The sequence below is a fragment of the Pteropus alecto genome, unplaced genomic scaffold (assembly GCF_000325575.1).
Source record: "Pteropus alecto unplaced genomic scaffold, ASM32557v1 scaffold76, whole genome shotgun sequence".
Classification (NCBI taxonomy): domain Eukaryota; kingdom Metazoa; phylum Chordata; class Mammalia; order Chiroptera; family Pteropodidae; genus Pteropus; species Pteropus alecto.
The window spans coordinates 15,629,773-15,652,469 of NW_006443138.1; the positions used below are offsets into that span (position 1 = coordinate 15,629,773).

The 22,697-nt window shown below is 33.4% G+C and overlaps 1 protein-coding gene, 1 non-coding gene and 2 pseudogenes across 3 annotated transcripts in view; all 4 read left to right on the plus strand.

The window, feature by feature from the left end:
- The window catches only part of ACSS3 (acyl-CoA synthetase short chain family member 3), a 150,743-nt gene that overhangs the window by 109,718 nt on the left and 18,328 nt on the right, over positions 1-22,697 (plus strand). For both annotated transcript variants that reach the window (XM_015598535.2, XM_006923789.3), the window contains 4 exons: positions 5,004-5,099; positions 8,253-8,316; positions 16,361-16,442; positions 18,771-18,893. In XM_015598535.2, coding sequence (XP_015454021.1) covers positions 5,004-5,099; positions 8,253-8,316; positions 16,361-16,442; positions 18,771-18,893 — 365 coding nt within the window. The remainder of the gene's footprint in view (positions 1-5,003; positions 5,100-8,252; positions 8,317-16,360; positions 16,443-18,770; positions 18,894-22,697) is intronic.
- LOC112472380 lies at positions 548-666 on the plus strand (annotated as a pseudogene).
- On the plus strand, positions 3,338-3,456 carry LOC112472482 (annotated as a pseudogene).
- LOC112472535 lies at positions 15,010-15,116 on the plus strand. Its single transcript, XR_003043640.1, has one exon. It is a non-coding gene; the product is annotated as a U6 spliceosomal RNA (small nuclear RNA).

Below are 22,697 nucleotides of genomic sequence, written 5' to 3' on the forward strand. Positions count from 1 at the left end.
TTTTACAAATTTTCTAAACAATATTTTGTGATAATTATTTCCAATTAGATATTTTTCTATGGTGTTTGAATGGTTCATTATTCCTTAATGTGGAATAATCCCTATTTTTGGACAGTCTTCTAAGCTTTAATATAAACAATACTGTGATAAATGTCCTTGATGCTTAATATTTGTGAACTCCCACAAATATTTTCTTGTATATATATCCCTTAAAGTGAAACAACTGAGTTAAAGGGTATGTGCATTTTTAAGGGCTTTTATAATTGCCAAATTACCATTCAGAAATGTTTTATTGATCTATATACCCATTAACACTTATATAACAAAAGTGATCATCTTTCATTTGTATGAGCTGTCTATCTCCCATGTACCACCTAACCGGGCCCTAGTTTTCAGTCAGTCTAGTGAATTCTCATATGAATTGGTTCCTGATATTCAGGAAGCCACAGGAATCTCTTTCATTAACTGGCTATTCTAATGTAGCTTCTGTCTGTTCATGCATTTCTTCCTATGCATCTCTCTCAAAACCCCAAATAAAATAAACCTAGTCTATGATCATGCCACCTTGAACACGCCCGATTTCGTCTGATCTTGGAAGCTAAGCAGGGTCGGGCCTGGTTAATACTTGGGTGAGAGACCGCCTAGGAATACCAGGTGCTGTAGGCAAAAACAAACAAACAAACAAATAAATAATAAAAAATAAACCTTAGGTCATAGAGCATAAGTAATGAGCAAAAGTTTAAGTAAACCTTATTTGCGTTGCTGTGATTCATTAGCTTCTTTATTCAAAAGCCTCATTAACTTGAAACATCACTCAGACTAAAAGCGTATGGTCTTACAAGGATTTCAAAGTAGTTTTACATGATCTGTCTCCTCATTACCTCTCTGAGCTTATTTCCTATTAATACTTTCCTCATTCATTCTGTCTCAATCATACAGACTGCCTTACTGTTCCTCAAACACTCTAGAAATACAACTATCTCAGTACCTTTGCACCTACTGTTCCTCCTGGATTCTTTGTCCCTATATATATATGTACATGACACATGTCCTCACTGTTTTTCAGGTCTTTACTCAAATTTCACCTTCTCCTAGAAGTCTTCACTCAATCTGAAATTGTATCACATGCCCTGTCTGTGCTTTCTTATATTCTTCATGCTTATCACTTATTAATATTTCATTTGTTTTACTTTTGTGTGTTTTCATTGTTTATCTCTCCAACCAGAATGTGAGCTCCATGAGGGTAGTCATTTTGGTCACTTTTGTTTATTGCTATATCCCTAATTCTAATGACAACACCTAGCACGTAGTAGCTGCTCAATAAATATTTGCTCATAAGTGATATATACTACCATTACTTCCATTTGCAAATATAAGAGACTGCGTTCACTCTCTGTCACAAGGATTTTTCTTCTTCTGAGACACAGTCTGGGTGATTTCTGTTCCCTTCTAATCCTCTTTTTTCTATATGAAAAGTGGTACACATGACTTCTTTTAAAAGAACTATGCAACCAGGGCAAATGGTTTAAAACTTCTAGGTTAGGGCAAATGGTTTAAAACTTCTAGGTTAAGGCAAATGGTTTAAAACTTCTAGGTTAGGTCTCAGTGCATTTCATCTGTAAAAAGAATATTCTCTTTTCTTCTATTGGCTTGTAATTGAATTAAATGCAATAATATAAACAACAGGCAAAAAATATAGATATAAACAAAAATTAGCATGATACAGGGCATAATTTATATTTGAAAAAATATATATATTAGTTCTCTTTTCTTTCTTTCCTTTAGAGTTACAAATTTTAAGGAAAGTTCACTTAGGTAACAACTCATTAATGCAATAAGGTGGAGTGAGGCAATCCAGTTACAAAAAAAGAGTGAAATGTCTGTATTAGCTTCTAATGTAGTATAAATATAAATATACCAACATAACTTATTCTTCAAGTCCTTCAATTTTCTGCCATCCTCTTCCTAGTTTTCTCGTAGTTAAAGAAATGCTGGTGAATTTCCAAGCATTATGTTTTTCAAAGGTTAGTTATCTTTAAATTTTTCCAAATGCAGCATCCTATTCTGTTCTTTAAAGAGAATGTTCTGGTTTGTTTTAATATAGCTGTTTCCCAGTCACAATGTGACATCCAGATTTTTTGTCTCCCTAGCTAACTGCTAGCCTGTTAATTGTACCCTGGACAGTGAGAAGCAGAGGTTTTTAGAGCATCTTTGAAGTAGGACTTAGGGAGTCCTTAGAAGTTTGGTTAAGGGGGCTATAGCATGCCTGCGGGCTTTCCCTAACCTGAAGCTTTCTTTGCACGTGGACGAGCCCAAGAGCCATTCTGTTTGCATGAATCACAGGTGTGCGTGCTTGCTGTTCAGGTGGATTAGTTCTTGGGCCTCAGGACATTCGATGTATAAAGATAGAAAATCAAAGTAGCTGTAAAAACCATTATGGTCTTGCTCATCCACTTTTGTCCTAAATATGGCTCCTCATTATGCTTAGAGTCTTAGGAACTGTCATTTTTTTTTTCTTGATTGTATCCTTGGTATGTGACTACCAACAATTCTTTATCTAATCCTCTAAATGAATATCAAAATAAGGTCAATAAGATACTCAAATTACTAATGTTCGAAGGAAAAGTTTATATTATCTAAGTAAGTGAATGGATAATCCTATTCACTGACCTGAAAATTCAATCAAAATAATCATATAGAAGAAGATGCTTTTCATGTTGTTTTATAATCATAAACTCTAATGAAACAATTGAAGGTTAAAAGATTTTATAATATGTAATCACTATAGAAAGATGCTTAAGAATCTCAAGAAGTATATATGATGTCAGCTTACTTAGGCAGTAAATATTGATGGTGCTTAACTACTCCTTTCTTGTGCTGTTATTTAAGACTAAGCTTTATTCTCACTTCCTCTTCCCACACTCTGTTTCTCCCAGAGTTCTAGGAAGAGCAGAGTGCCGAACTTTTTATAAGAATCCACACTAACATGAGATGAAACAGGGTGTAGTTACAGTTTTGTTGTTGGAGTTCGTTTTTCTTTTAGGCAGCAAGTACTAGAGCCAATGGAAGGTACACTTGTAGGGTCCAGAGCCATCTGCTTACTAGTTGCTGACAAGCCTTAGAGTGTTGAGGAACACCTGTGAACTTCAGATGATTGGAATGCCCCATTGATAAACTAAACTTGAGAAGATATGCTTTTAAAAGAGCAAATTTACTTTAGCATCCGCTTCCCACCAGAGTGGGAGGGAGAATAGAAGCATCTTCCTAATGTGACTAAGTACCTTCTGTTGTCATCTTACTCTGTCAGTGCATCTTCCTTTAAGAACCTCACTCTACAGTCTACGGCCATGCCACCCTGAATGTGCCCAATCTCGTCTGATCTTGGAAGCTAAGTAGGGTCAGGCCTGGTTAGTACTTGGATGGGAGACCACCTGGGATGACCAGGTGCTGTAGGCGTTAAAAAAAAAGACCCTCACTCTACAGAGTTACTTCCTGTCATTACCTTCGCTCTTGTTTCTTCCATCAGTTTTGAAAGATAGTTGAGGTGGGCACTTAGACATTTTTTAAAAGGCAAAGGGAAAATTGCTGTTAACCCTTCCAAACATGCGGATCTTCTCCCAATTCAACTACTGTAGGGAGAATGAGCAGGGTATTGCATGGCTGATGAAATGAGATTTCCTAAAATACTTTTCCATTTTTTGTCTTCATATGAAACTATTTGAGAATTCTTTGTTAAACATCAGAAATCTCTGTTCTGGTTACTGGCTGCTTCTCCTTAGCGGCGACCGTATGGCTTAGCGCCTTAAGCACTGGGCTATGACTTAGGAATTGTGTTTTTATGTTTAAGAGTCCATCTTCTGTTATTGATGACAGCTGAGCCACCATCCATAAAATGTGAGTAATAAATTATACTAGAAAGTAAAGAACAGCAATAAATTCTTCTCATAATTCTGAAGTGATATAAATGTATGTAAATTATGATAGAGACCACGGTGGAAGGAATACATTCTGAATACTTAGGGAAACAGACATTTTTGATATTTTGGATTACTTGGAATTTGTTTGGTTTGGCAATTAATTCCTTAGGCATATGTACGTGTATGTTTGTGTATATAATAATAAGCCAGTGGTTTTGAAACTTTTCACTATCAATACCCTCTTTTCTTGTTCCTACACAGATACAAATCTCATATTTAAAAGATTCTGTTAAGTACAAACTTGTGTTTACCAAATAACAAATGCTTTCCTCCATAAAAATGATCACTTTTTTATGGTTATTATGTAATAGCTGCTATTATTCTAACTGTTAAAACTGGAGATAGAGAAAACAAATTTAACATTTTTGTTAATCAATGCCAACTAATTGTAGGTAAGTGTTTGGCCTTGCTGAAATACTCAGCAGAGTAAAAATATCTTTTTTTTTTTTTCCTATATTTTTGGCCTTCTAGAAGTCCAGAAAAAACAGATTGAGAAAACATTGGTAAATTCAACTTTAGACACAAGGTCTCTAGGCAGGTGTAGTTATTAAAAATATTAGAGTATGATATTGTTTAAAATTTTGGGGTTACTTATTCCACAGACTAAGCTATAAATAGCAAATATTTCATATATACCATGATAAAATAATTCTCGGTGAGTTAAGAGAAAGCATCTTTTCTAGAAATCTTTTGTTTTTAACGTGTTGTAAAACTCTGACAGTCACGTAATTCTCCGTTCTTTATGCCGCCTGATCCACAGCTGAGAACACTATTGGGGCCTTTCTTTTCTTTAAAGAAGCACTACTATATATATTATTTTAAATTTATGTTTTTAAGTTTTAGAGATGCTGATATGGTATAAATTACTGGATTTTTAAAAATTTACAATAATGCATTTGCACTATTTATCTATTCCTCATGCAATTAAATTCTGTGACAGACTTGGGGGAGAGGAGGAGTAACGCACTAAAGAAATCATGATCTCAGATTGAAACATTAAGTGGTAAATAATATTTCTTTTTTCAGAGACTGGATCCCCAATTACAGCGTCATGCATTGGATTAGGTAATTCTAAAACACCTCCTCCAGGACAAGCAGGAAAAAGTGTCCCAGGATACAATGGTGAGATATGACCCTGATTATTTAAAATATGTAATGTTAATAAATTTGGCAATTTTTGTGCATAGTGTGAATCATATTACATGAAACATACTAGGTGCTTAGTAAGTATTTGATTGAATGAATACCTGTATTCAAAAGGAATGCCTTAATTTTTATGAGCCAATTTGATCAAAAGTAAGATTGTAGGCTTCGAAGGACATGTTCTAAATGTCAAAACCAAGAAAATATGTTATATATAAGGCATGTTAAAGGTATGGATGTGAAATAAATATGTATGGAATACCTGCTAGGTGCTGAGTACTTTACATACATCATTTCATGCTGAAGGATATTTAATTCAGAGATATTATTACCACTTCAGAGATGAGTTAACTGGTGCCCAAAGAGACTAAATAACTCTCCTAAGGTAACACAACTGTTAGGTCCTGAAGACAATGCAAACTCTTGTGTTTCTTTTGTTTGTTTGCTTGTTTTTGTTACAAAAGCTGCAGTTTTTCCCATTGTATACACTACTTTTTAATTTAGGAGTGATGATAAGGTTTTTGAAACTCTCGGCTAAAAATAAGTGTAAAAAATAAGGATTCTAAAAAGAAAAATCATTTCATTCATGCCGATGGTATGTAACAATGAGATACAATATTTTTCAATATTTGTTTTTAAATTGGTGGTAGTGATTATAATAGTTCAATAACTACTCTTGGACTCAATTTCCTAGTTGTATAACTTATACAAGTCATCTAACTTTTTTTTAAATTAAATTTATTGGATGACATTGGTTAATAAAATTATATAGGTTTCAAGTGATACATCATATGTATATTGTATCGCATGTTCACACCCCAAAGTCAGATCTCTTTTCGTCACCATATATTTGACTCCATTTAACCCTTATCTACCTCCCCTCCTTCTCCCTTTCCCTCTGGTAACCACTAAACTTTGGTTTGTGTCTATGAGTTTTATTTGTTTGTCTTGTTTGTTTGTCGCTTTCAGTTTTATATCCTACATATGAGTGAAATTATATGGTTCTCAACTTTTTCTTTCTGATTTATTTCACTTAACATGTTAATCTCAAGATCTATCCATGTTGTCACAAATGGCAGTATTTCATCTTTTCTTATGGCTGAGTAATATTCCATTGTATATCTAAATTTTCCATTATATATCTAACTTTTCAAACATTCAATTTTCTTATTTCTAAATGGGAATAATTCTACGTGCTTCATTGTGTTGTAACACAATGTTGTAACACAATGAAGCATTAACACAAGCGTCTGCTAATAGAAAGACTGAATTCAGTCTTAGGTACTAGTATTATTGATATTTAAGGAAAGCCAGATGGACTGACTTGATTTAGACTCACACTTTCATTTTAGAGACAAGGAAAATGAAGCACAGAAGTTATTTGTATAAGGTCATACAATTTAACTTAATTAGATTTATGAGGAAAACCCAGCTTTTTGAGACAGAATATGATTCATACATATATTCCTATTTGCATATAAATTACAAAATTTAGAGATTTGTCTTTTGCTTCTCTAACATAAAAATATTGTATTTTCCTCCAAGGACAATGACTGGTTAAGAAAATATGGGTCATTTGGTGTAACCCAACAGATATATTTATAAAAAGATATTAAGTTTAAGGGCAGAAATAGATATTCTATGAAGTCAGTGACTTCTCCAGGCATGGAAAGGTGAATCCAGTTTTAGTGAAATCTTCCCTTTGAACAGTTCTGTCATCTCTACTCCTTTTGTCAGAAAAACTGCTTTTGTGTTGGGCCATTTTTAGGGGCTGATGCTTCTGGGAGATTTAAACACATTTCCTTTTCAGTAGTTCAGTACCATTTTTATATTGAGTTGTAAGAAAGAGTTAAACTTTGATGCCTCATGGAATTTCAGTACAGAAGTTTCTCATTGTCTGAAAGCCAATTTATAACCAAGGAAATAGTGACTCTGTGACTTATGATCTTTATATGTTTTGTAGCTATTCAGAGATTCAAAAGCATAACATAACATTCAATATTATAATAAAAAAGTAGTATCCTTTTGAGACGGAAAGGAAACCATTTTTGTGTGAAAATCATTCAATGTAATGTAACAGTTTCACATTCATTGAGTACCTTATGCAAGCTTATAACTTTATTATTTTTTTCAAGTAATTCTTGTACCAACACTATGAGAAAGGAACTACTCCCACTTTTTAGATAGGAAATTGAAGGGTAATAGGATGTGCTCAGGGGCACATAGTAAATTGTCCACTGTGCTGGGATTTGTGGAAACAAAGATGAATTAGGCATGGCCTCCACCCTTAATGACCTCACAATCTAGTGAGAGACAGATAGCTACACTGCTAATAATTATAAGACTAGAATTTTAAAACAAAGTGCTCTGGGCACACAAGGAAAGGAGTGATTAATTTTGGGGGGAATAATGTCTTTTTTTCATAGCTTCTTTGAGTAGAATAACCTGGATGGATGAAGCCACATAAAGAATCTATTAAATCTTAAAACATAATGATGTATCCTCATTTCCATTTCTTTTTCCATTAAGGGTTATTGAATGTAGATACAAGCTTTGATCTCCTAAAATCTTTTAGGATTTTAACAGTATAGCACAGAAAGCATTGGAATAAAATTTGGAAGGTTAAATTGACCTTTCAGGCTTGTACGTGGATATGAAGACTTAAATCAGAAAAATGAGATTTCCAGGCTTTTAAATACTTTATTTTTATTGCTTGAAATATTTTTTAGTGTTTTTTTTTTAACTTGACTTGTTTTCTTTAATTTTTGAAAAGCTAAACGTATTTTTAATGCTTTCGATAGAATGGAAAGATACGTTAAAGTGGATATGAATATAGATCATGAAATTACCAGCATGTTTGAAATAGGATGTATTTATATAAGAGAGATTCTGAAAGAAAATTTATGAACTTGTTAGAAATCAAAAGCATGTACTCTGTATTTTTGGTGAGACATTTTAGCTTTCTTATATATGTTCATGGTCTCATAAGAATTATAATACACCTTTCTTAAGCTAGTATTTTGGGTGTTGAAAAAGGAAATATGGGAACACTTAAGCATTAAAGTCATGCATTTTAATTCAAATTTTTATTTATTTGTTTGTTTGATTATTTATTTATGCTTGACTTTTCAGTTATGGTTTTGGATGACAACATGCAAAAACTGAAGGCTCGGTGTTTAGGAAATATTGTGGTAAAGTAAGCAAAATTTTAATACTATTATTTACAAGAGCAAGAATTGATATATAATATTAAGAAAATAATGAAATGCTTGCAGTGATATTACTGAAGAGGAGCTTGCAGAATAAGCTTGAGTATTGTTTGAGAAAACACAGTGCCAACTCTTTAAACATTGAAGGCCTATAAAGTAGAACAAATTGAGATAAATTTTTTAAAAAGATAAATTGTGTATCCTTTTAATAACCTTTTCTGATTATACAAGTAATACCCAGGTGGTAAAAGTAACTTAAATATCAAAAATATAGAGAAGTATAATTACTGTACTCCCACATTTCAGTGATACACTGTTAATTTTCATATTTGATTTTTCTCTTTTTGATAAACATTTTAGATTGTTGAAACAGTTCAGTTTATTCTTGTAGATTGTTGTTTTTCTTTAACCCTATTTCACGACTATTTTTAACTCTTACTCTGTCTTTTAAAAATGTTTATCCCCATTCTAGGCCTCTTAGTTTTTTTTTTTTTAATATTTATGATTATAAATAATACTATGTTGAACATTTTTTGTGTTGTCTTTTCTCCTTTTCTGATAATTACTATGATATTGAATAGATTTCTAAAAGTGTAATTACTGAGTCAAACATCATAATATAAAATCCCTGACTCATCAGGTAGCACAATTCCTTGTTAACATTTTTTTGTCCTTGATCAGGCAAAGTGCCAAAATTTGAAGTAAAAATATTTAAATTTAATATGATTAAATCAATATTTTAAAATTGTTATGCTGGTGGAAGCTGACGTGGAAGTTGATTAAGTTGGGAGACACACAGTATGTGACATTTTAATAGTTGACACAGGTTGCTTAGTGCCTCTGATTAGCATGATATTGACATTTTCACTGATATGGTTTAAGTAGAATATACTGATATGGTTTAAAGAAAATGAGCTGGTATAAATAAAAGACATTGCATGTCAAATTTTAAAAAAAAGATTGTTTTCCCATTTATTTGAAATAATCTTTATTACTTGGCATTCTCAAATTGATATAAGATTGTCTCAGGCTAATATACCATTTGTAGTCATATTTTTTCTGAATCAGAATCTATGTTAAAATAGAGCTGGTTGGAATTTGGCCTGTAAGCGGGGAAATGTTGGGGATGGGGGAGGGCTTGCTAAAGAATTAATCTGAACAAGATTGTGAGCAGATGTTTAGTTTGTTTAGGGAAGCACATGGTTTTTCAGAGCTTTTAAAAACACTCTAGCAGCATACATTTTTATATAACCTCCTAACTTTGAGTGAGTCATCTATTTCATCAAGCAACTTTGCAAGATCCCATGGCAGTATTTGATACCAGCACGGTTTTAAGCCCCTCATGCATTCTGTTACTCTAATTATTGGTGGCTTTGCCCCACATTTGTTCAAAAATAATAAATTATAATAATAGCCCACATAAACTGTATTTTTTTCTTGTAACCATTAGTATGACTTCAAGTAATCGAAGGTAATTAAACTACTGCTTTAAAACATTCGATGGTTTAGATTGGCGCCAATTTAGAATAATTTTTTCTCCCTCTCTATATCTAAACAGGGAATTTTATTGTTCAGATTTGGTATTTTGAGATTTTATTATAAATTATTTGAGGATAAAATATATTATAACATGCAGTAGACTTTGATTCCTCTCTTAAGGTAATAGTAAAATTGGATATTTGAAAATATTATATGTGTAATATATAATAATATGTAATTATATTTGAAAGGTAAAGTAAAAATAATCAAGAAAAAAATTTGTCATCAAGATCTCTCTTTAAAAAAAAAAACAACAGTTTTCGAAGGCTTATTTCAGGAACGTTATTTTTCATCTGTGAGCTAAAGGATTCCCTTTTGAAATCCACACCTCTAGTAGCCATTTCTCTCTAACTTATTGACCTGAAAATTATTCATGAATCCCAATGGCTACTTGCAGTATGCCTAAAATATTTTCATATTTAACATCTATTAAGAAGATTTGTTTGTGTCAGTCCATAGATATTGTGTGTGCCTTGAGGGGGTACATCATTCTTCCAAAATGGAAAATGGCCAATTAACGTTTTTTAAGAGCACATAATAAATAAATGCTTAATTGAATTAAATGAAGGGGAAAAGCACACCTTCTTGACTTAACAAAAATTATTGTGATTAAAAAAAAACTGTATAATTTGAGAGATAATCATTCTTTCCCACATTTTAAAGAAAATCTATGATCTGGAAGCATGGTTCTTTCCAGAGACTAGCTACATGGACCCAGAACCACCTGGTGGCCTATAAAAGGTGTTTTATTAGGGATTATATAGAGTATCAAGGGTTCACAAAATATCCAAAATTCTAAACTTTAAGAAAAATACATTGATTCTCAAATTTAAAAATTTATAATCAAAATGAATACATGTTTAATTAAATATCTATAAAATTTAACATCGTAAGAACTTTATTATCAGTTTGCCTTTAAAAATTTTTCATGTTATTGTGGACAATTTTTAGGTTGTACTTTCTCACTTCTCATGATTTCTGAATATACAATGATTGCTATATTTTATTATCTTTGCACGTTTAGGGGGTAAGGCCACTAGAAATAAGAATGAGGGCCTAAAACTGATCTGGCATCAAAAGCCACCACTGGGCATGCTTTGTATCAAAAACTAGAATAGTCTTTGAAAGAATAATATTCCCTAATGGTATTTTTATGTTCACTAATTATACTTATAGTGATTATAAAGAATAGAGGGGGAAATCTGCATGGGGTATTTGAAATGTATAAGGCTCAAACTATAATAAAATAAGTCAATAAAGATAATAGCTCATTGTTTTAATGTCACATTTGTTTGCTTTCTGTAAGTACAGCTATAGCTTCCTCTTTCACTATAAAATCTGTTGTGAATACTATAACATTGGAAACTATATTTTCCTGGCAGTTTCTTTAAAATCTGTCATATTTCCATACTTTATAAGATACTAAATGTAATAATTCATTTTATTGTATTAAGATGCCCCATTCCCAAATCGGAAAAGTGACATGTGGTTATTTTGAGAAAAACTCTTGATCCCCTTTGGTTTTCAAATTCCTTTGTTAAGGCTTTTTAGAAATCGCAGCTTTGCTCTTCTGGGAATCCCTTAACCAGAAGGTAGACATTTTTGTGATTTCTAAACTACTGTAGACTTTAAGGTGTAATAAACAAGAATCCTGAAGTTTCGTAGATTACTTGGACTCATGGGGTTTACCTTTCTTGTAGAAGAGAAAACCTTATGTCTGCATGAATGTTAGAAAATTACTTTGATTTTGAAACTTACTCCAGGCAGTTAATTTAGTGGGAAAGTTATGATATCTGAATTATTATTAATACAAAATGTTCATGTATTTTAGAAGGTGCTCCTTCAGTTGCATCCAGAACTCCAAATTGCAGAAATAAAACTATGAGTCAGTAATTTCCAGGCAACACAGAACAGGGCATGAAAGAAAATATTAACTGCAATTGCCTTCCTCAGTACCACAGTGCTCACTGTTATTAAAGCTGTAGGTCTCTGGCTCTTCCTCTCTTGTAGGCATACTTTTTTTTTTTTTTTTCTCTGACCAGATCCGGTTGTTGCTATTGGAAGTGCAGGGTGGCTGCCTACTGCTGTGTTCTACTGGCCTGTGCCTTGCAGGCAATGATGGAGTGCGGGGGATCTGTGTGGCTTTGTCTGAGTGCCTCATACTCGGGTGCCTGCCAATTTCTCAGCCTCCAGATATTGAACTCTTGGCCCTTAATGATGTTTGTTCACATCTTTACAGCTTAGAGGAGCGATTCAGTCACTGCACTGCGTCGTCTTGGGAGAGGGTCAGGACAGCTTTCTTTTCATCAGTGTATCCTCTGAGTAAAACCAAGGATGTCATATAATTGTAAAGTTCCTTTCTAAATCTTAGTACAGAGTTTAGTATGATCTTTTAAAGCCTTACAGCAATACTGTGAGGTAGGCAGTGGGACAGATATTATCTTCGTTTTCGACGTGGGAGTCTAAATGTCATTAGTAGTTACACAGCTAGAACTCATATTTATTAGCCAGTCTTTTGTTTGCCTAGAGGGAAAGAAATTATGGCCTAGTCAGTTTCTTTTGGGGAGATAAAAAGTAGCTTCATATGGAAACCAAGGACAGCCTAAAGACCACGTAGGAAAAACTGCAGGAGCCCAGTTGGATCTAACTTCAGGATTCTGTAGGAAACAAGAGTTATGTCTTCAATTTATTTTTGTTACCTTAGGGGTTCCTGGTGGGACAGTGAATATAGACCATCCTTTACCTAAGATTAGAGGGATCTAGTTTTATATTTCAGATTGGTCAGAAATATGTTGCTTTCTACAGAGATGGATGGTCTCCTCCTTTCTTAGCTTTTTAAGGATTTCTCTGCACTCTGATGCCTCCCCCTTACCTCCATGTATTACTGCTGCCTGCTGTTCCTCTTCCCCATTAAAGAGGGTCTCTTTGGAAAGCACATACTCTAAGAGGAACTTCTGGTTCACTATTGTATAGATTGCAGCAAAACTCCCTTTTTCATTCTACTTGGAAAATTGGAAGTGTTGAGGAAGGTATCACAGGGTAATAACATTTGATCTTCGATTTGAAGAATGAGTGTAGACATTAACCAGACTATTTCTTAATGTTTTCATAAATTTTCCTTTCTTCTGCCAGTCCAATGTATTTTTATGTTATTGTAATTACAAAAAAAGTGTTCATTTTTTTTTTTTATTGCTTCAGATAAAGAACCCCAGTGCACTCACCATTCCAGAAGGAAGAGCTGAGTTTAATATAGAATAATGATTAGGATGGCAACATGGAAAGTGTTAATTTGGAATACTGCAAAAAAAAAAAAAAAAAAAAAAAATTCTGCCCTCTGCTCTGGCTCAGACACACCTAACTTCTCTGTGGAGCTTATTGCTTCTCTCCTCACACTTTTTGCTTCATTGATGCATATTCACAAACACTTCCAATTTTATAACCATCTCTTTTCTCATTTTCTTTAGGACAGTTAGATGGTGTCTTCCATGGTTCTTCCTTTAGTGTCTCTTTTCAGTATTCAAATGACAACATTTGTATTTTTAGATACTAGACTTTATTCATGAAGAACACATAGCATTCCCTTATTTTATCCTACTAATTATCAAGTGCAACTTCGCTTCTTACTTTCCAGCATGTTTCTCAGTTACACTTGGGGATAATGAAGTAGCTTGTGGGAGCATAATTTGTGACAGACACATTTGCCATTTCCAGCAGATCCATACCTTGACTAGTGATAAAATCTTCCCTTCCAAAAGCTCCTTGCAGTACAGGGTTTAACTACCTGCTGTTAAACTTGCCTGACAAACGTCTTAAATGTTTACATCAACTTAATGAAACAGACATCATTCATGACAGTCTTTCTCCCTATATGTATTCTAAAGAATACTCATTTCTTGTAGTGCACAATATACCAGGATCTCCTCGGGTCTGACACCAGAGTTTATATCTTTGTATCATTAATGTCTAACATAGTGACTGAGGAGTACCAAGCACTCACCCAACAAATATTGATTGAATGAAGAAAATAAATGCATGAGTTAATTCATGCATATGCATGCATGCATGAATGAATGAATAAAACAATCAAATAATTCCTCTGATGTTTTCTTCTCTAACTTGCATATTTTCATCCTCTCTCCACTGGCTACTTCTATCTAAATCTTCCCCATCCTACATCAGCCTGCCTCTCTGCATTAAACCACCCATTTATATCTCTCCTTCCATTTAACCACAAATTTTTAAAAAGTGTAGTCTAACTTTACTGCCTCCACTTACTTCTTGTTTACTCCTTAATCACTCCAGCTATTGCCTGCTCAACTCTATTGAAATGGCAATCCTAAAATACTCAAAATATCTTAATTACGAAGTTCTATGGCCCCTGTTGAATACACTTTCAAACATTTGCACTTTATTTGACCTTGTTGAATATTTTAATATTGACTGGTCAATATTAAAACTCTGCTCCAGTGGCTCCTATGACTTTTTTTTTCTGGTCCTTTTTTGAAACTGGTGTTTGGCCTTGGATTTCTCTTTATTCTGTACTATCTTTCTGGACAATATCCTTGGTATGTTATTCTTAATTTCCAAGGCCTATAAGTATGTACCAACTTATGCAGACCTTTCTTATGGGAATGATAATCCATATTGTTCCTGTTCTTCAGAAAATTTATGCAGGTATTTAAAGTTTCTTACAACAGCTGTGTCCTTAAATCTTATTTTTTTGGAGGATGGCTACCTATACTTTTAATTCTCTATGCTTTCATTAATTATAAGAATATAGTCTATACGTTACTAATTTCTAGTACCATATTTTTCTCAGGAAGTAAGAGAAAACACAGATTATCTGGCATCTTCTTTGATGAATAGAGGTTGCAAATTTAACCAACTTCTGGGAAGTATAAAAGGTTCCCTTCCTTTCCAGTAACACTTTTACCAGAAAATGCTAAACTCTTGGTCCCATGTACATACCTGAATTTGGTATACGCTAGGGCACTAGGAAACTCAGATTATCTTCAACACACTAAATACAGCTCTAAGTTGTTATTGCAAGCACTTAGGTATCTCCATTTACTGTTAGGAGACAGTATATGGATGCTGGTGGACCAAATCTTGGATTTGGGGTAGATAAAATGAAAGAGGTGGTGCTCGCTTTGGCAGCCCATATACTAAAATTGTAACAATACAGAGAAGATTAGCACGGGCCCTGCATGAAGATGACATGCAAATTCATGATGTGTTCTATATTTTAAGAAAAGTGAAAGAGATGCTTGTTTAACAGTATATCCTTCTATATACACGGAGTTTAAGATGGGCGATGTTATGTGTTTAAGGGTTCGGATTAGCATTTCTGTACATCCATAATCAGGTAGAACTCAGAAACAGATGCTGCCATTAGACCTGACATGTGCATTCTAATTTGCCTCAGACCCCACTACTCTCTGTTGCCTTCAATCCAACCTGAATGTTGGTTGCTATTTATTATCACAGTTACCTTTTATTTTTTTATTGTAAGGATATATTTTGTTACACCAATGTATCTGGTTAAAAAATGTCACCATGAAAGACAGAAAAGACTGTATAACATGCATGATGTATTTCTTGAGAACAACTGAAAATTATTTCTTATTTCATGTGCAGGAATGTATCTCCATCAGATTTATTATTGTTTATTTTACACATAATCAATGTTACTTCTTCAGGCCTGTATTGGCTTTTGATTTACCACCTCTTCTTAGTGTCCTCTTCGCCTCTTTATCCTCGGCATCCTGAACATGCTGCTAACTTGAATGATTTCTAGTGGTTGCCATATTCATATTGTATTTTAATATTTAATAATCAATGACTTTTACACTTGCTTGTAAAATATTAACAACTAAAATGAACCAATGAAGCAAAATTATATACATGGTGATTTAGAAGGATTAACATGGCAAAGTCAGTTAAAAGGACTGGAAAGGATTGCCTGATTCAGCCTGCTGCCTGCAACGGGTTTTGTGATGAAAAGTAATAATAACAATTGCAACAGCTGCAGCATAGCAGTATCTCTGTAGTTTTGTTTTGTTTTTTTGTTTTTTTAACAGGTTACAGAATGCTTTCGCATGCATTTTATGTAATTTTATAAGTTCCAGTAATGCAGATGTAGTATTTGCCTATGGTGGAAGGTTATTTCTCTTAAAAAATAATTGTTATAAATTTTTGTGTGTGGTTGTTATGCTTCTTATTGCAACAGTAATTGCAGATGATAACTATTTGAATGCCAAATGTGTGCCTTTTGTGCCCTTTCCAGTAACTACAGTTATTCTTCAGTGACTCTGCTATGTCATGATCAACTACTTCAGCCTCAATTAGACATGATCTGTCCAGCAGATTTACAGATTACACTTCAGTATGGGATCTGAATTGTAATTATCCATCACTGGAAAATTATTAGTTCTAACCAATCTGTTTATTACCACTTTCATCATAATTCTGACTGCTCTGTTTTTATACAAGGTTGCCATTACCACCTGGGGCTTTTTCAGGACTCTGGAAGAATCAGGAAGCATTCAAGCACTTATACTTTGAAAAGTTTCCTGTAAGAACCTTATTATGTTTTTTTACTTATTATATACTTCTTTATAGTTCTTGACTATTAAAGTGAGCAGCTTGCTTCTAGAGTTATAGATCACAAAGCAACTTTTAAAGATTATCTGGAATAGTTGTTACATATCAGGGATAAGGATGTCCAAACCACAGATGTCTAAATAAGTAATTTTTATGTTTATTTTTATCAGTCTCTGGACATACACATTTCTCAGTTCTCTTAGATGCTTTTCCTGGAATTTAACAGCCCATGTAATCAGGAAATTTTTTGTGAAGTTAAAACTTTTTGGGGCTTCCTATATTATTTCCTCCATTGCAGTGGTCCCCAACCTTTTGGCACCAGGGACCGATACTCCTATGAGAATCTAATGCCTGATGACCATAGGTGGAGCTGAGGTGGTGATGCTAGGGTTGGGGAGCAGCTGCAAATACAGATGAAGCTTCCCTCGCTGGCCCGCCACTCACCTTCTGCTGTGAGGCCCAGTTCCTACTAGGCCGTGGACCGCTATCAGTACTAGCCCAGGGGCGGGGGATGCCTGCTCCATTGGATTCCCATGCACAGACCAAGAACACGTCAGAACTGTACGCTGTCTTTAGGGCCCCTTTACCTCCTCTGCTCCGAGTTATGTGACCAAAATTCATTTGGCTTGCCAGATCTTGTATGTTTTCCTCCCTTTGCCTATTTTTGACATTTTTTCCTGAGTGTTCTCAGCTCTTTATTTAAAAATCCCATTTTAAAATACAGATACAGGATATCAAAAAGTGTCTTCCTGTTTTCTGTTTGTCATTTACCTATTACTCTGTGCCACCATTATGTGTTTTGTGTTTATAACAGCACTTTATTGATAATACATGTGAGGGTGCCTTTCTGCTTTCTTTTCACTTCTGTTTCCCTGACAGAGATACCTGGTCTTTGTTATGCACTAGGTAAAAAGAACGATCAGAATTTAATTAAAGAAAAAAAAAGCGAGTCTAAGTATTTAGCATTCTATCTTTTTTTATTTGTGAGTGAAGGACAGCTAACCTAATCAACTGGACAAATGACAAGAATTAAAATAGCTTCCTTTAGAAAGAGATTTCAGAGTTAAATGACCTCAGTAGCCAAGATTAAACATGTCCCTGAGGGACTGTGGCAGGGAAGATTTGTCAGTGTAGTTGACTCCAGTCAGCCCAATCTATCTACTTGATGGGCCACTGTTAAATCTTCAGAATATGGGTATGATTGATTGCAACCTGAAAATGGCAAATAATATATGCATGTGGTTTTAACATGATCACCTTTAAGATTGAAAGCTCCTTTAAAGCTCCAGTTTATGGTTAAACTGTAAGTACTGACTCTATACTATCTCATTACTCTGACCTCAAAGCTCTCATCTCAGGGGTTAATAATAGCACTGAAGGGCTGAGTAACTTGCCCATAGCTTAGAAGTAACAGAGCTAATATTTTAACCCATATAGTGTGGTTCCAGATTCCATACTCTTTAACTATACTCCAGATTGTCTCTCTAATAGTAATCTCAGTAGTAATTGCAATAAGAGTGCCAATTATTGAGTGCTCATGATGTGCCAGGGTCTGCCCTCTTTATATATACCACCTCCTTTATGCTTCACAAAACACTTATAAGGCATAGTTCGTTACCCCATTTAATAGAGGAACATGCTGTCAGAAAGATTAAGAAACACAAATAGTGACTCACTGGGATTTTCCATAGGTATCAAATAACTCAGAAGCATTAGGCAGGTAATATTCCTTTCTCTCTACTCATTCTTGTTTCTTCATTCTATTGTGACTTCTGGACCAGTGAAGATGTGCTGCTACTTTGAGTTGATTAAAAATTAAATTTCATACTTACTACTTAACTGTATTTTACTGAAGCTCAAGTTCAGTCCAAATTTGTGTTAATAAACTGTCCTCTATTTTGTAATTATTCATAGAGAATTTTAAAGCTTTTAAAAATTAACACAATTAAAGCAGAAATCTACCAGAGCATTACTTTGCAAGACTGAAGTATATTGAAAATATTGAGCTATTACTTCTCAATTACAAAAAAGAAATTGGGTTCATAAACTTTACAACTCTTAAGTTCAAACACTTAATTTGAACTTATATAAGAACACTTCAATTTATTCTTGGTTATTAAGGGAGCAAAGAGATTCTAGTAAGCTTTCAAAAGTAATTTCATTCCATAGGCTAGTTATGAAAAAGTCAAATGCATTCAATAAATTCATTTCTATCACATTTTATATTTTACCAAGCTTGAAAATGATTGCATTACCCAATAGTACATGCTAATTAGACATTATTTATTCTCATTTTCAGGGATACTATGACACCATGGACGCTGGTTACATGGATGAAGAAGGCTATTTGTATGTTATGTCTCGAGTTGATGACGTGATAAATGTTGCAGGTCACAGGATTTCTGCAGGTGCCATCGAAGAGGTAGCGATGAGTATTGGTCTTCTATTTTAGGCAGTGTTTAGAAACAGCTGAGCTGAAGTCAATATTAAGGTTAGCTCATTCCACCTGGAAAGTTACCATACCCTTCATTTGAAGCAGAGGCTAGGTTAGTATCTTTCACCTCACTTCCTCTCCTGTGAGTTTTAACCTCCTCCTACTTCCGCATTCCTATCTGGGTTATAGCGAGGGATTTTAAGCACTTACATCTTATGAGAGAGTCTATATACATTTGCTTCTTGATACTTGCTACTTAATTGCTTCTAGCATCTTGATTTGCTCCTGCTTGAAAACCAGGTTTGTATATAATCTTTAAGTTGTGTAAATTTCCACATTTTATTGTACTCTTAAATCCTGAGAATTTTTTTCCAAGGTAAGTTATACAAAGTCCCCAAGAGTTTTAAAAAGCTTTTTAAAATTTTCACCTTTACATAAAGTAAAATCCACCTTTTTGTTGTTATACAATACTGATTTACTTATATAGATTCAGAAAAGATAAAGAAAAATTTCAGCACTGCCAAAGAATTCCCTTATAATACCACCTTAGTATTCTAACTCTGCCTATGCTTAACTTCCGGTTACCCCTGGTTTTTCTCTGTTCCTATGTTTTTGCTTTCTCTAGAATGTCATATAAATGAAATAATGCAGTATGTAAGCTTTTGAGACTGGTTTATTTCCTTTAGGAAATATACTTGAGATTCATCCAAGTTGCCATATATCAATAATTTGTCCTTTTATATTGCCGTACAGTATTCCATTGTGTGGCCGTACTAACAATTCCCCCTTTACGTGATGTTTGGATTGTTTCTATTTTGAGACAAGTATAAATAATGCTGTAATATACATTCAAATAAAGTTTTGCGTGTGTACAAAAATTACTTTACACTTCTCTAGGATAAATACCTACAGTTGGCTTACTGGGTTATGTGGTTATATGGTTATTCGTTTAGGCTTGTAAGAAACTGCCAAATTGCTTTCTAGAGTGGCCATGCCATTTATCATTCTCAACAGCACTGCTTGAGGTTTCCTATTTCTTCCATCCTTATCAGCACTTGGAATTGTCGTCATTCTTTATTCACACCATTCTAATAGATAGGTAATAGTATCTCACTGTGCTTTTAATTTGCTTGTCTATAATGACTAATATGTTGGACATCTTTTCACATGCTTATTGCCATCTATATATCTTTTTTTGGTGAAATATTTGTTAATATCTTCTGCCCATTTTTTTAAAAAAAATCAGGTTGTTTTCTTATTGTTCAGTTTTGAGAGTTCGTTAGATGTTCTGGATATAAGTCCTTTGTCTGATATGATATTTGCAAATATTATCTTCCAGTCTATGACTGGTCTTTTTTAAAAGTGTCCTTAATAGAGTGAAATTGTTTTTCTTATTGATAAAATCTAATTCACCAAATTTTTCTTTTATAGATCATGATTTAGTGTTGTATCTAAGACTTCTTTCTTAACTCAAGGTCATAAATATTTTCTCCTTTGTTTTCACTTAAGAGTTGTATAGTTTTACATTTTACGTTTGTTTTATTGTTTTACATTTTATATCAGTTTATATTTACATTTTGAGGATTTTTTTTGTACATAATGCCAGATGTTGATCGAGGATTATTATTTTTTTAAATTTGGATGCTAATTATTCCAAGCATCATTTGTTGAAAACACTGGCCTTTTTCCATTGAATAGCCTTTGTATCTTTGTCAAAAATCAGAGAACAATATTTGAGTGGATCTGTTTCTAGAGTATCCCTTCTGTTTCATTGACCTATGTGTTTATCTTTTTCACCAATACTATTTTTTCTTGATAGTGTGGCTTTATAGAGTATCTTAAATTGAATAATGTCTACATTTGTTCTTCTTTTTCGCAATTGTCTTGGGTGTTCTAGTTTTTTTTTTTTTTCTTTTCTTTTCTATGTATATTTTAGAATGAGCTTTTTGATTGTTACACTAATTCCTACATGGATTTTGATTGACATTGTGTTAAATCTATATTAATTGGGAAAAATTGTTATCTGAACTATACTGAATCTTCCAATAAACTTTCTATGTCTCTCCATTTATTTAGGTCTTTTCGATATGTTTCATCAACATTTTATACTTTTTAGTTTACAGATTCGGAACATATTTGTTAGATTTATTCCTAAATATTTATTTTTTCAGCTATTATAAATGTTTAAAATTTTGGCTTCCAAATTTTCATAGTTAGTGGATAGAAATATTGTTGATTTTTATAAACTACTATGTATTATGTGATCTCATTAAGCTCTCTTATAAGTTGTAGGCTTTTTTGTTTGTATTTGTGGATTCCGTGAGATATCCTGTGTAGATAATGTTATCAGTGAATAGAGATAGTTTTAGTGTTTTCTTTTCAATTTGAATGTATTTTTTGTTTTTCTTGCCTTCTTGAAATGGCTATAACTTCTGGTATGATACTGAATAAGAATGGCGTGACCATATATTCTTGTCTTGTTCATTATCGTTGGGTAAAAGCATTTAATATCTTAACATCAAAAACGATATAGGTTTTTCTGTAGATGGCTTTTATCAAATGTGGAACTTTCTTTCTATTCCTAACTTGTTGAGTATTTTTATTTTTTAAATCTTGAATGAATGTTGAATCTTGTCAAATGCTTTTTATGCCTCTATTGATATGATCATGTGTTTTTTTTTAAGCCTGTTAATATAGTGAATTACATTAATTAATTTTCAACTGCTGATCAGACTGTCATTGCTGGGATAAAGCTCACTTGGTTGTAATGTATTATTGTTTTTATATATTGATTTTTAAAATTTATGGTAATTTTCCTTGTTGTGAAGTCAGCTTTGTGTGATCATATAGTAGTTTAATGTTTTATGAATAATGTTTGAATCATTTATCTTTTTACATCCTTTCATTTTTAATCTTCTGGATCATCATGCTTCCTGTGGATTTCCAGTAGGTAGCATTTAGTTAGCTCTTTATTTTTATCCCATTAGACAATCTCAATCTTTTAACTGGTGTTTTTAGACCATTTACATTTAAATTAATTATTGATATGTTTCTGTCTACTAGATTTTTTTATTATTTTTTGAATTTTCTCTTTTTTATTCCCCCGCCATCATCTTTTATCATTTCTTTTAAGTCATTTTGGTTCTATTTTTTTGCTGTTTCCATTTATTCCGAAAGGACTTGCCCCTATTTCCTGGGCCATGGTTTCTATGGATTTTTAAATAATATCTTTGTTAATTTTACCCTGAATGTGCAAAAGTTGTGTTCTGAGTCCAAGACAGATTTCTTAATAAGGGTGTTTGCACGATTTTACTCCAGATCTTATTCCTACGTGACTCAATAAAAGCCAATTGGAAATTTTCCTATATCAGTGGCCAGATACTCCATTGATGAGAAATAAGTAAAATTAGTTTTCTCTGCTTATAAAGAAGAGACATCTTTCACCCCTCCTGAAAGAGTCTCCTTGGAATCCTAATGGCCTCAATCCAAACTTCAACTCTTTGATATATAAATAAAATCTCTTCAGGAGCCAGTGTGTCTCAACTTCTACAACCAAGAAATGTTCCCAAGTTCTGAGGCTTCATCTTCTTTGACAGGTAAATACCTAGGAAGATATAGTGAGCCAGGCTCCGAGCACTTTAGGAGTTTAACGTAGTGTCTACTCTATCATCTTTTGGTCCTCCCAGGGAAACTAGGAAAGTTTTATTTTCCTATTAGAGACAAATGGCTATATATCTAATTCTCTTGATGTTTGAAGATTCTCAGGAGGCTAGAGATTTTTACAGGAGCAAT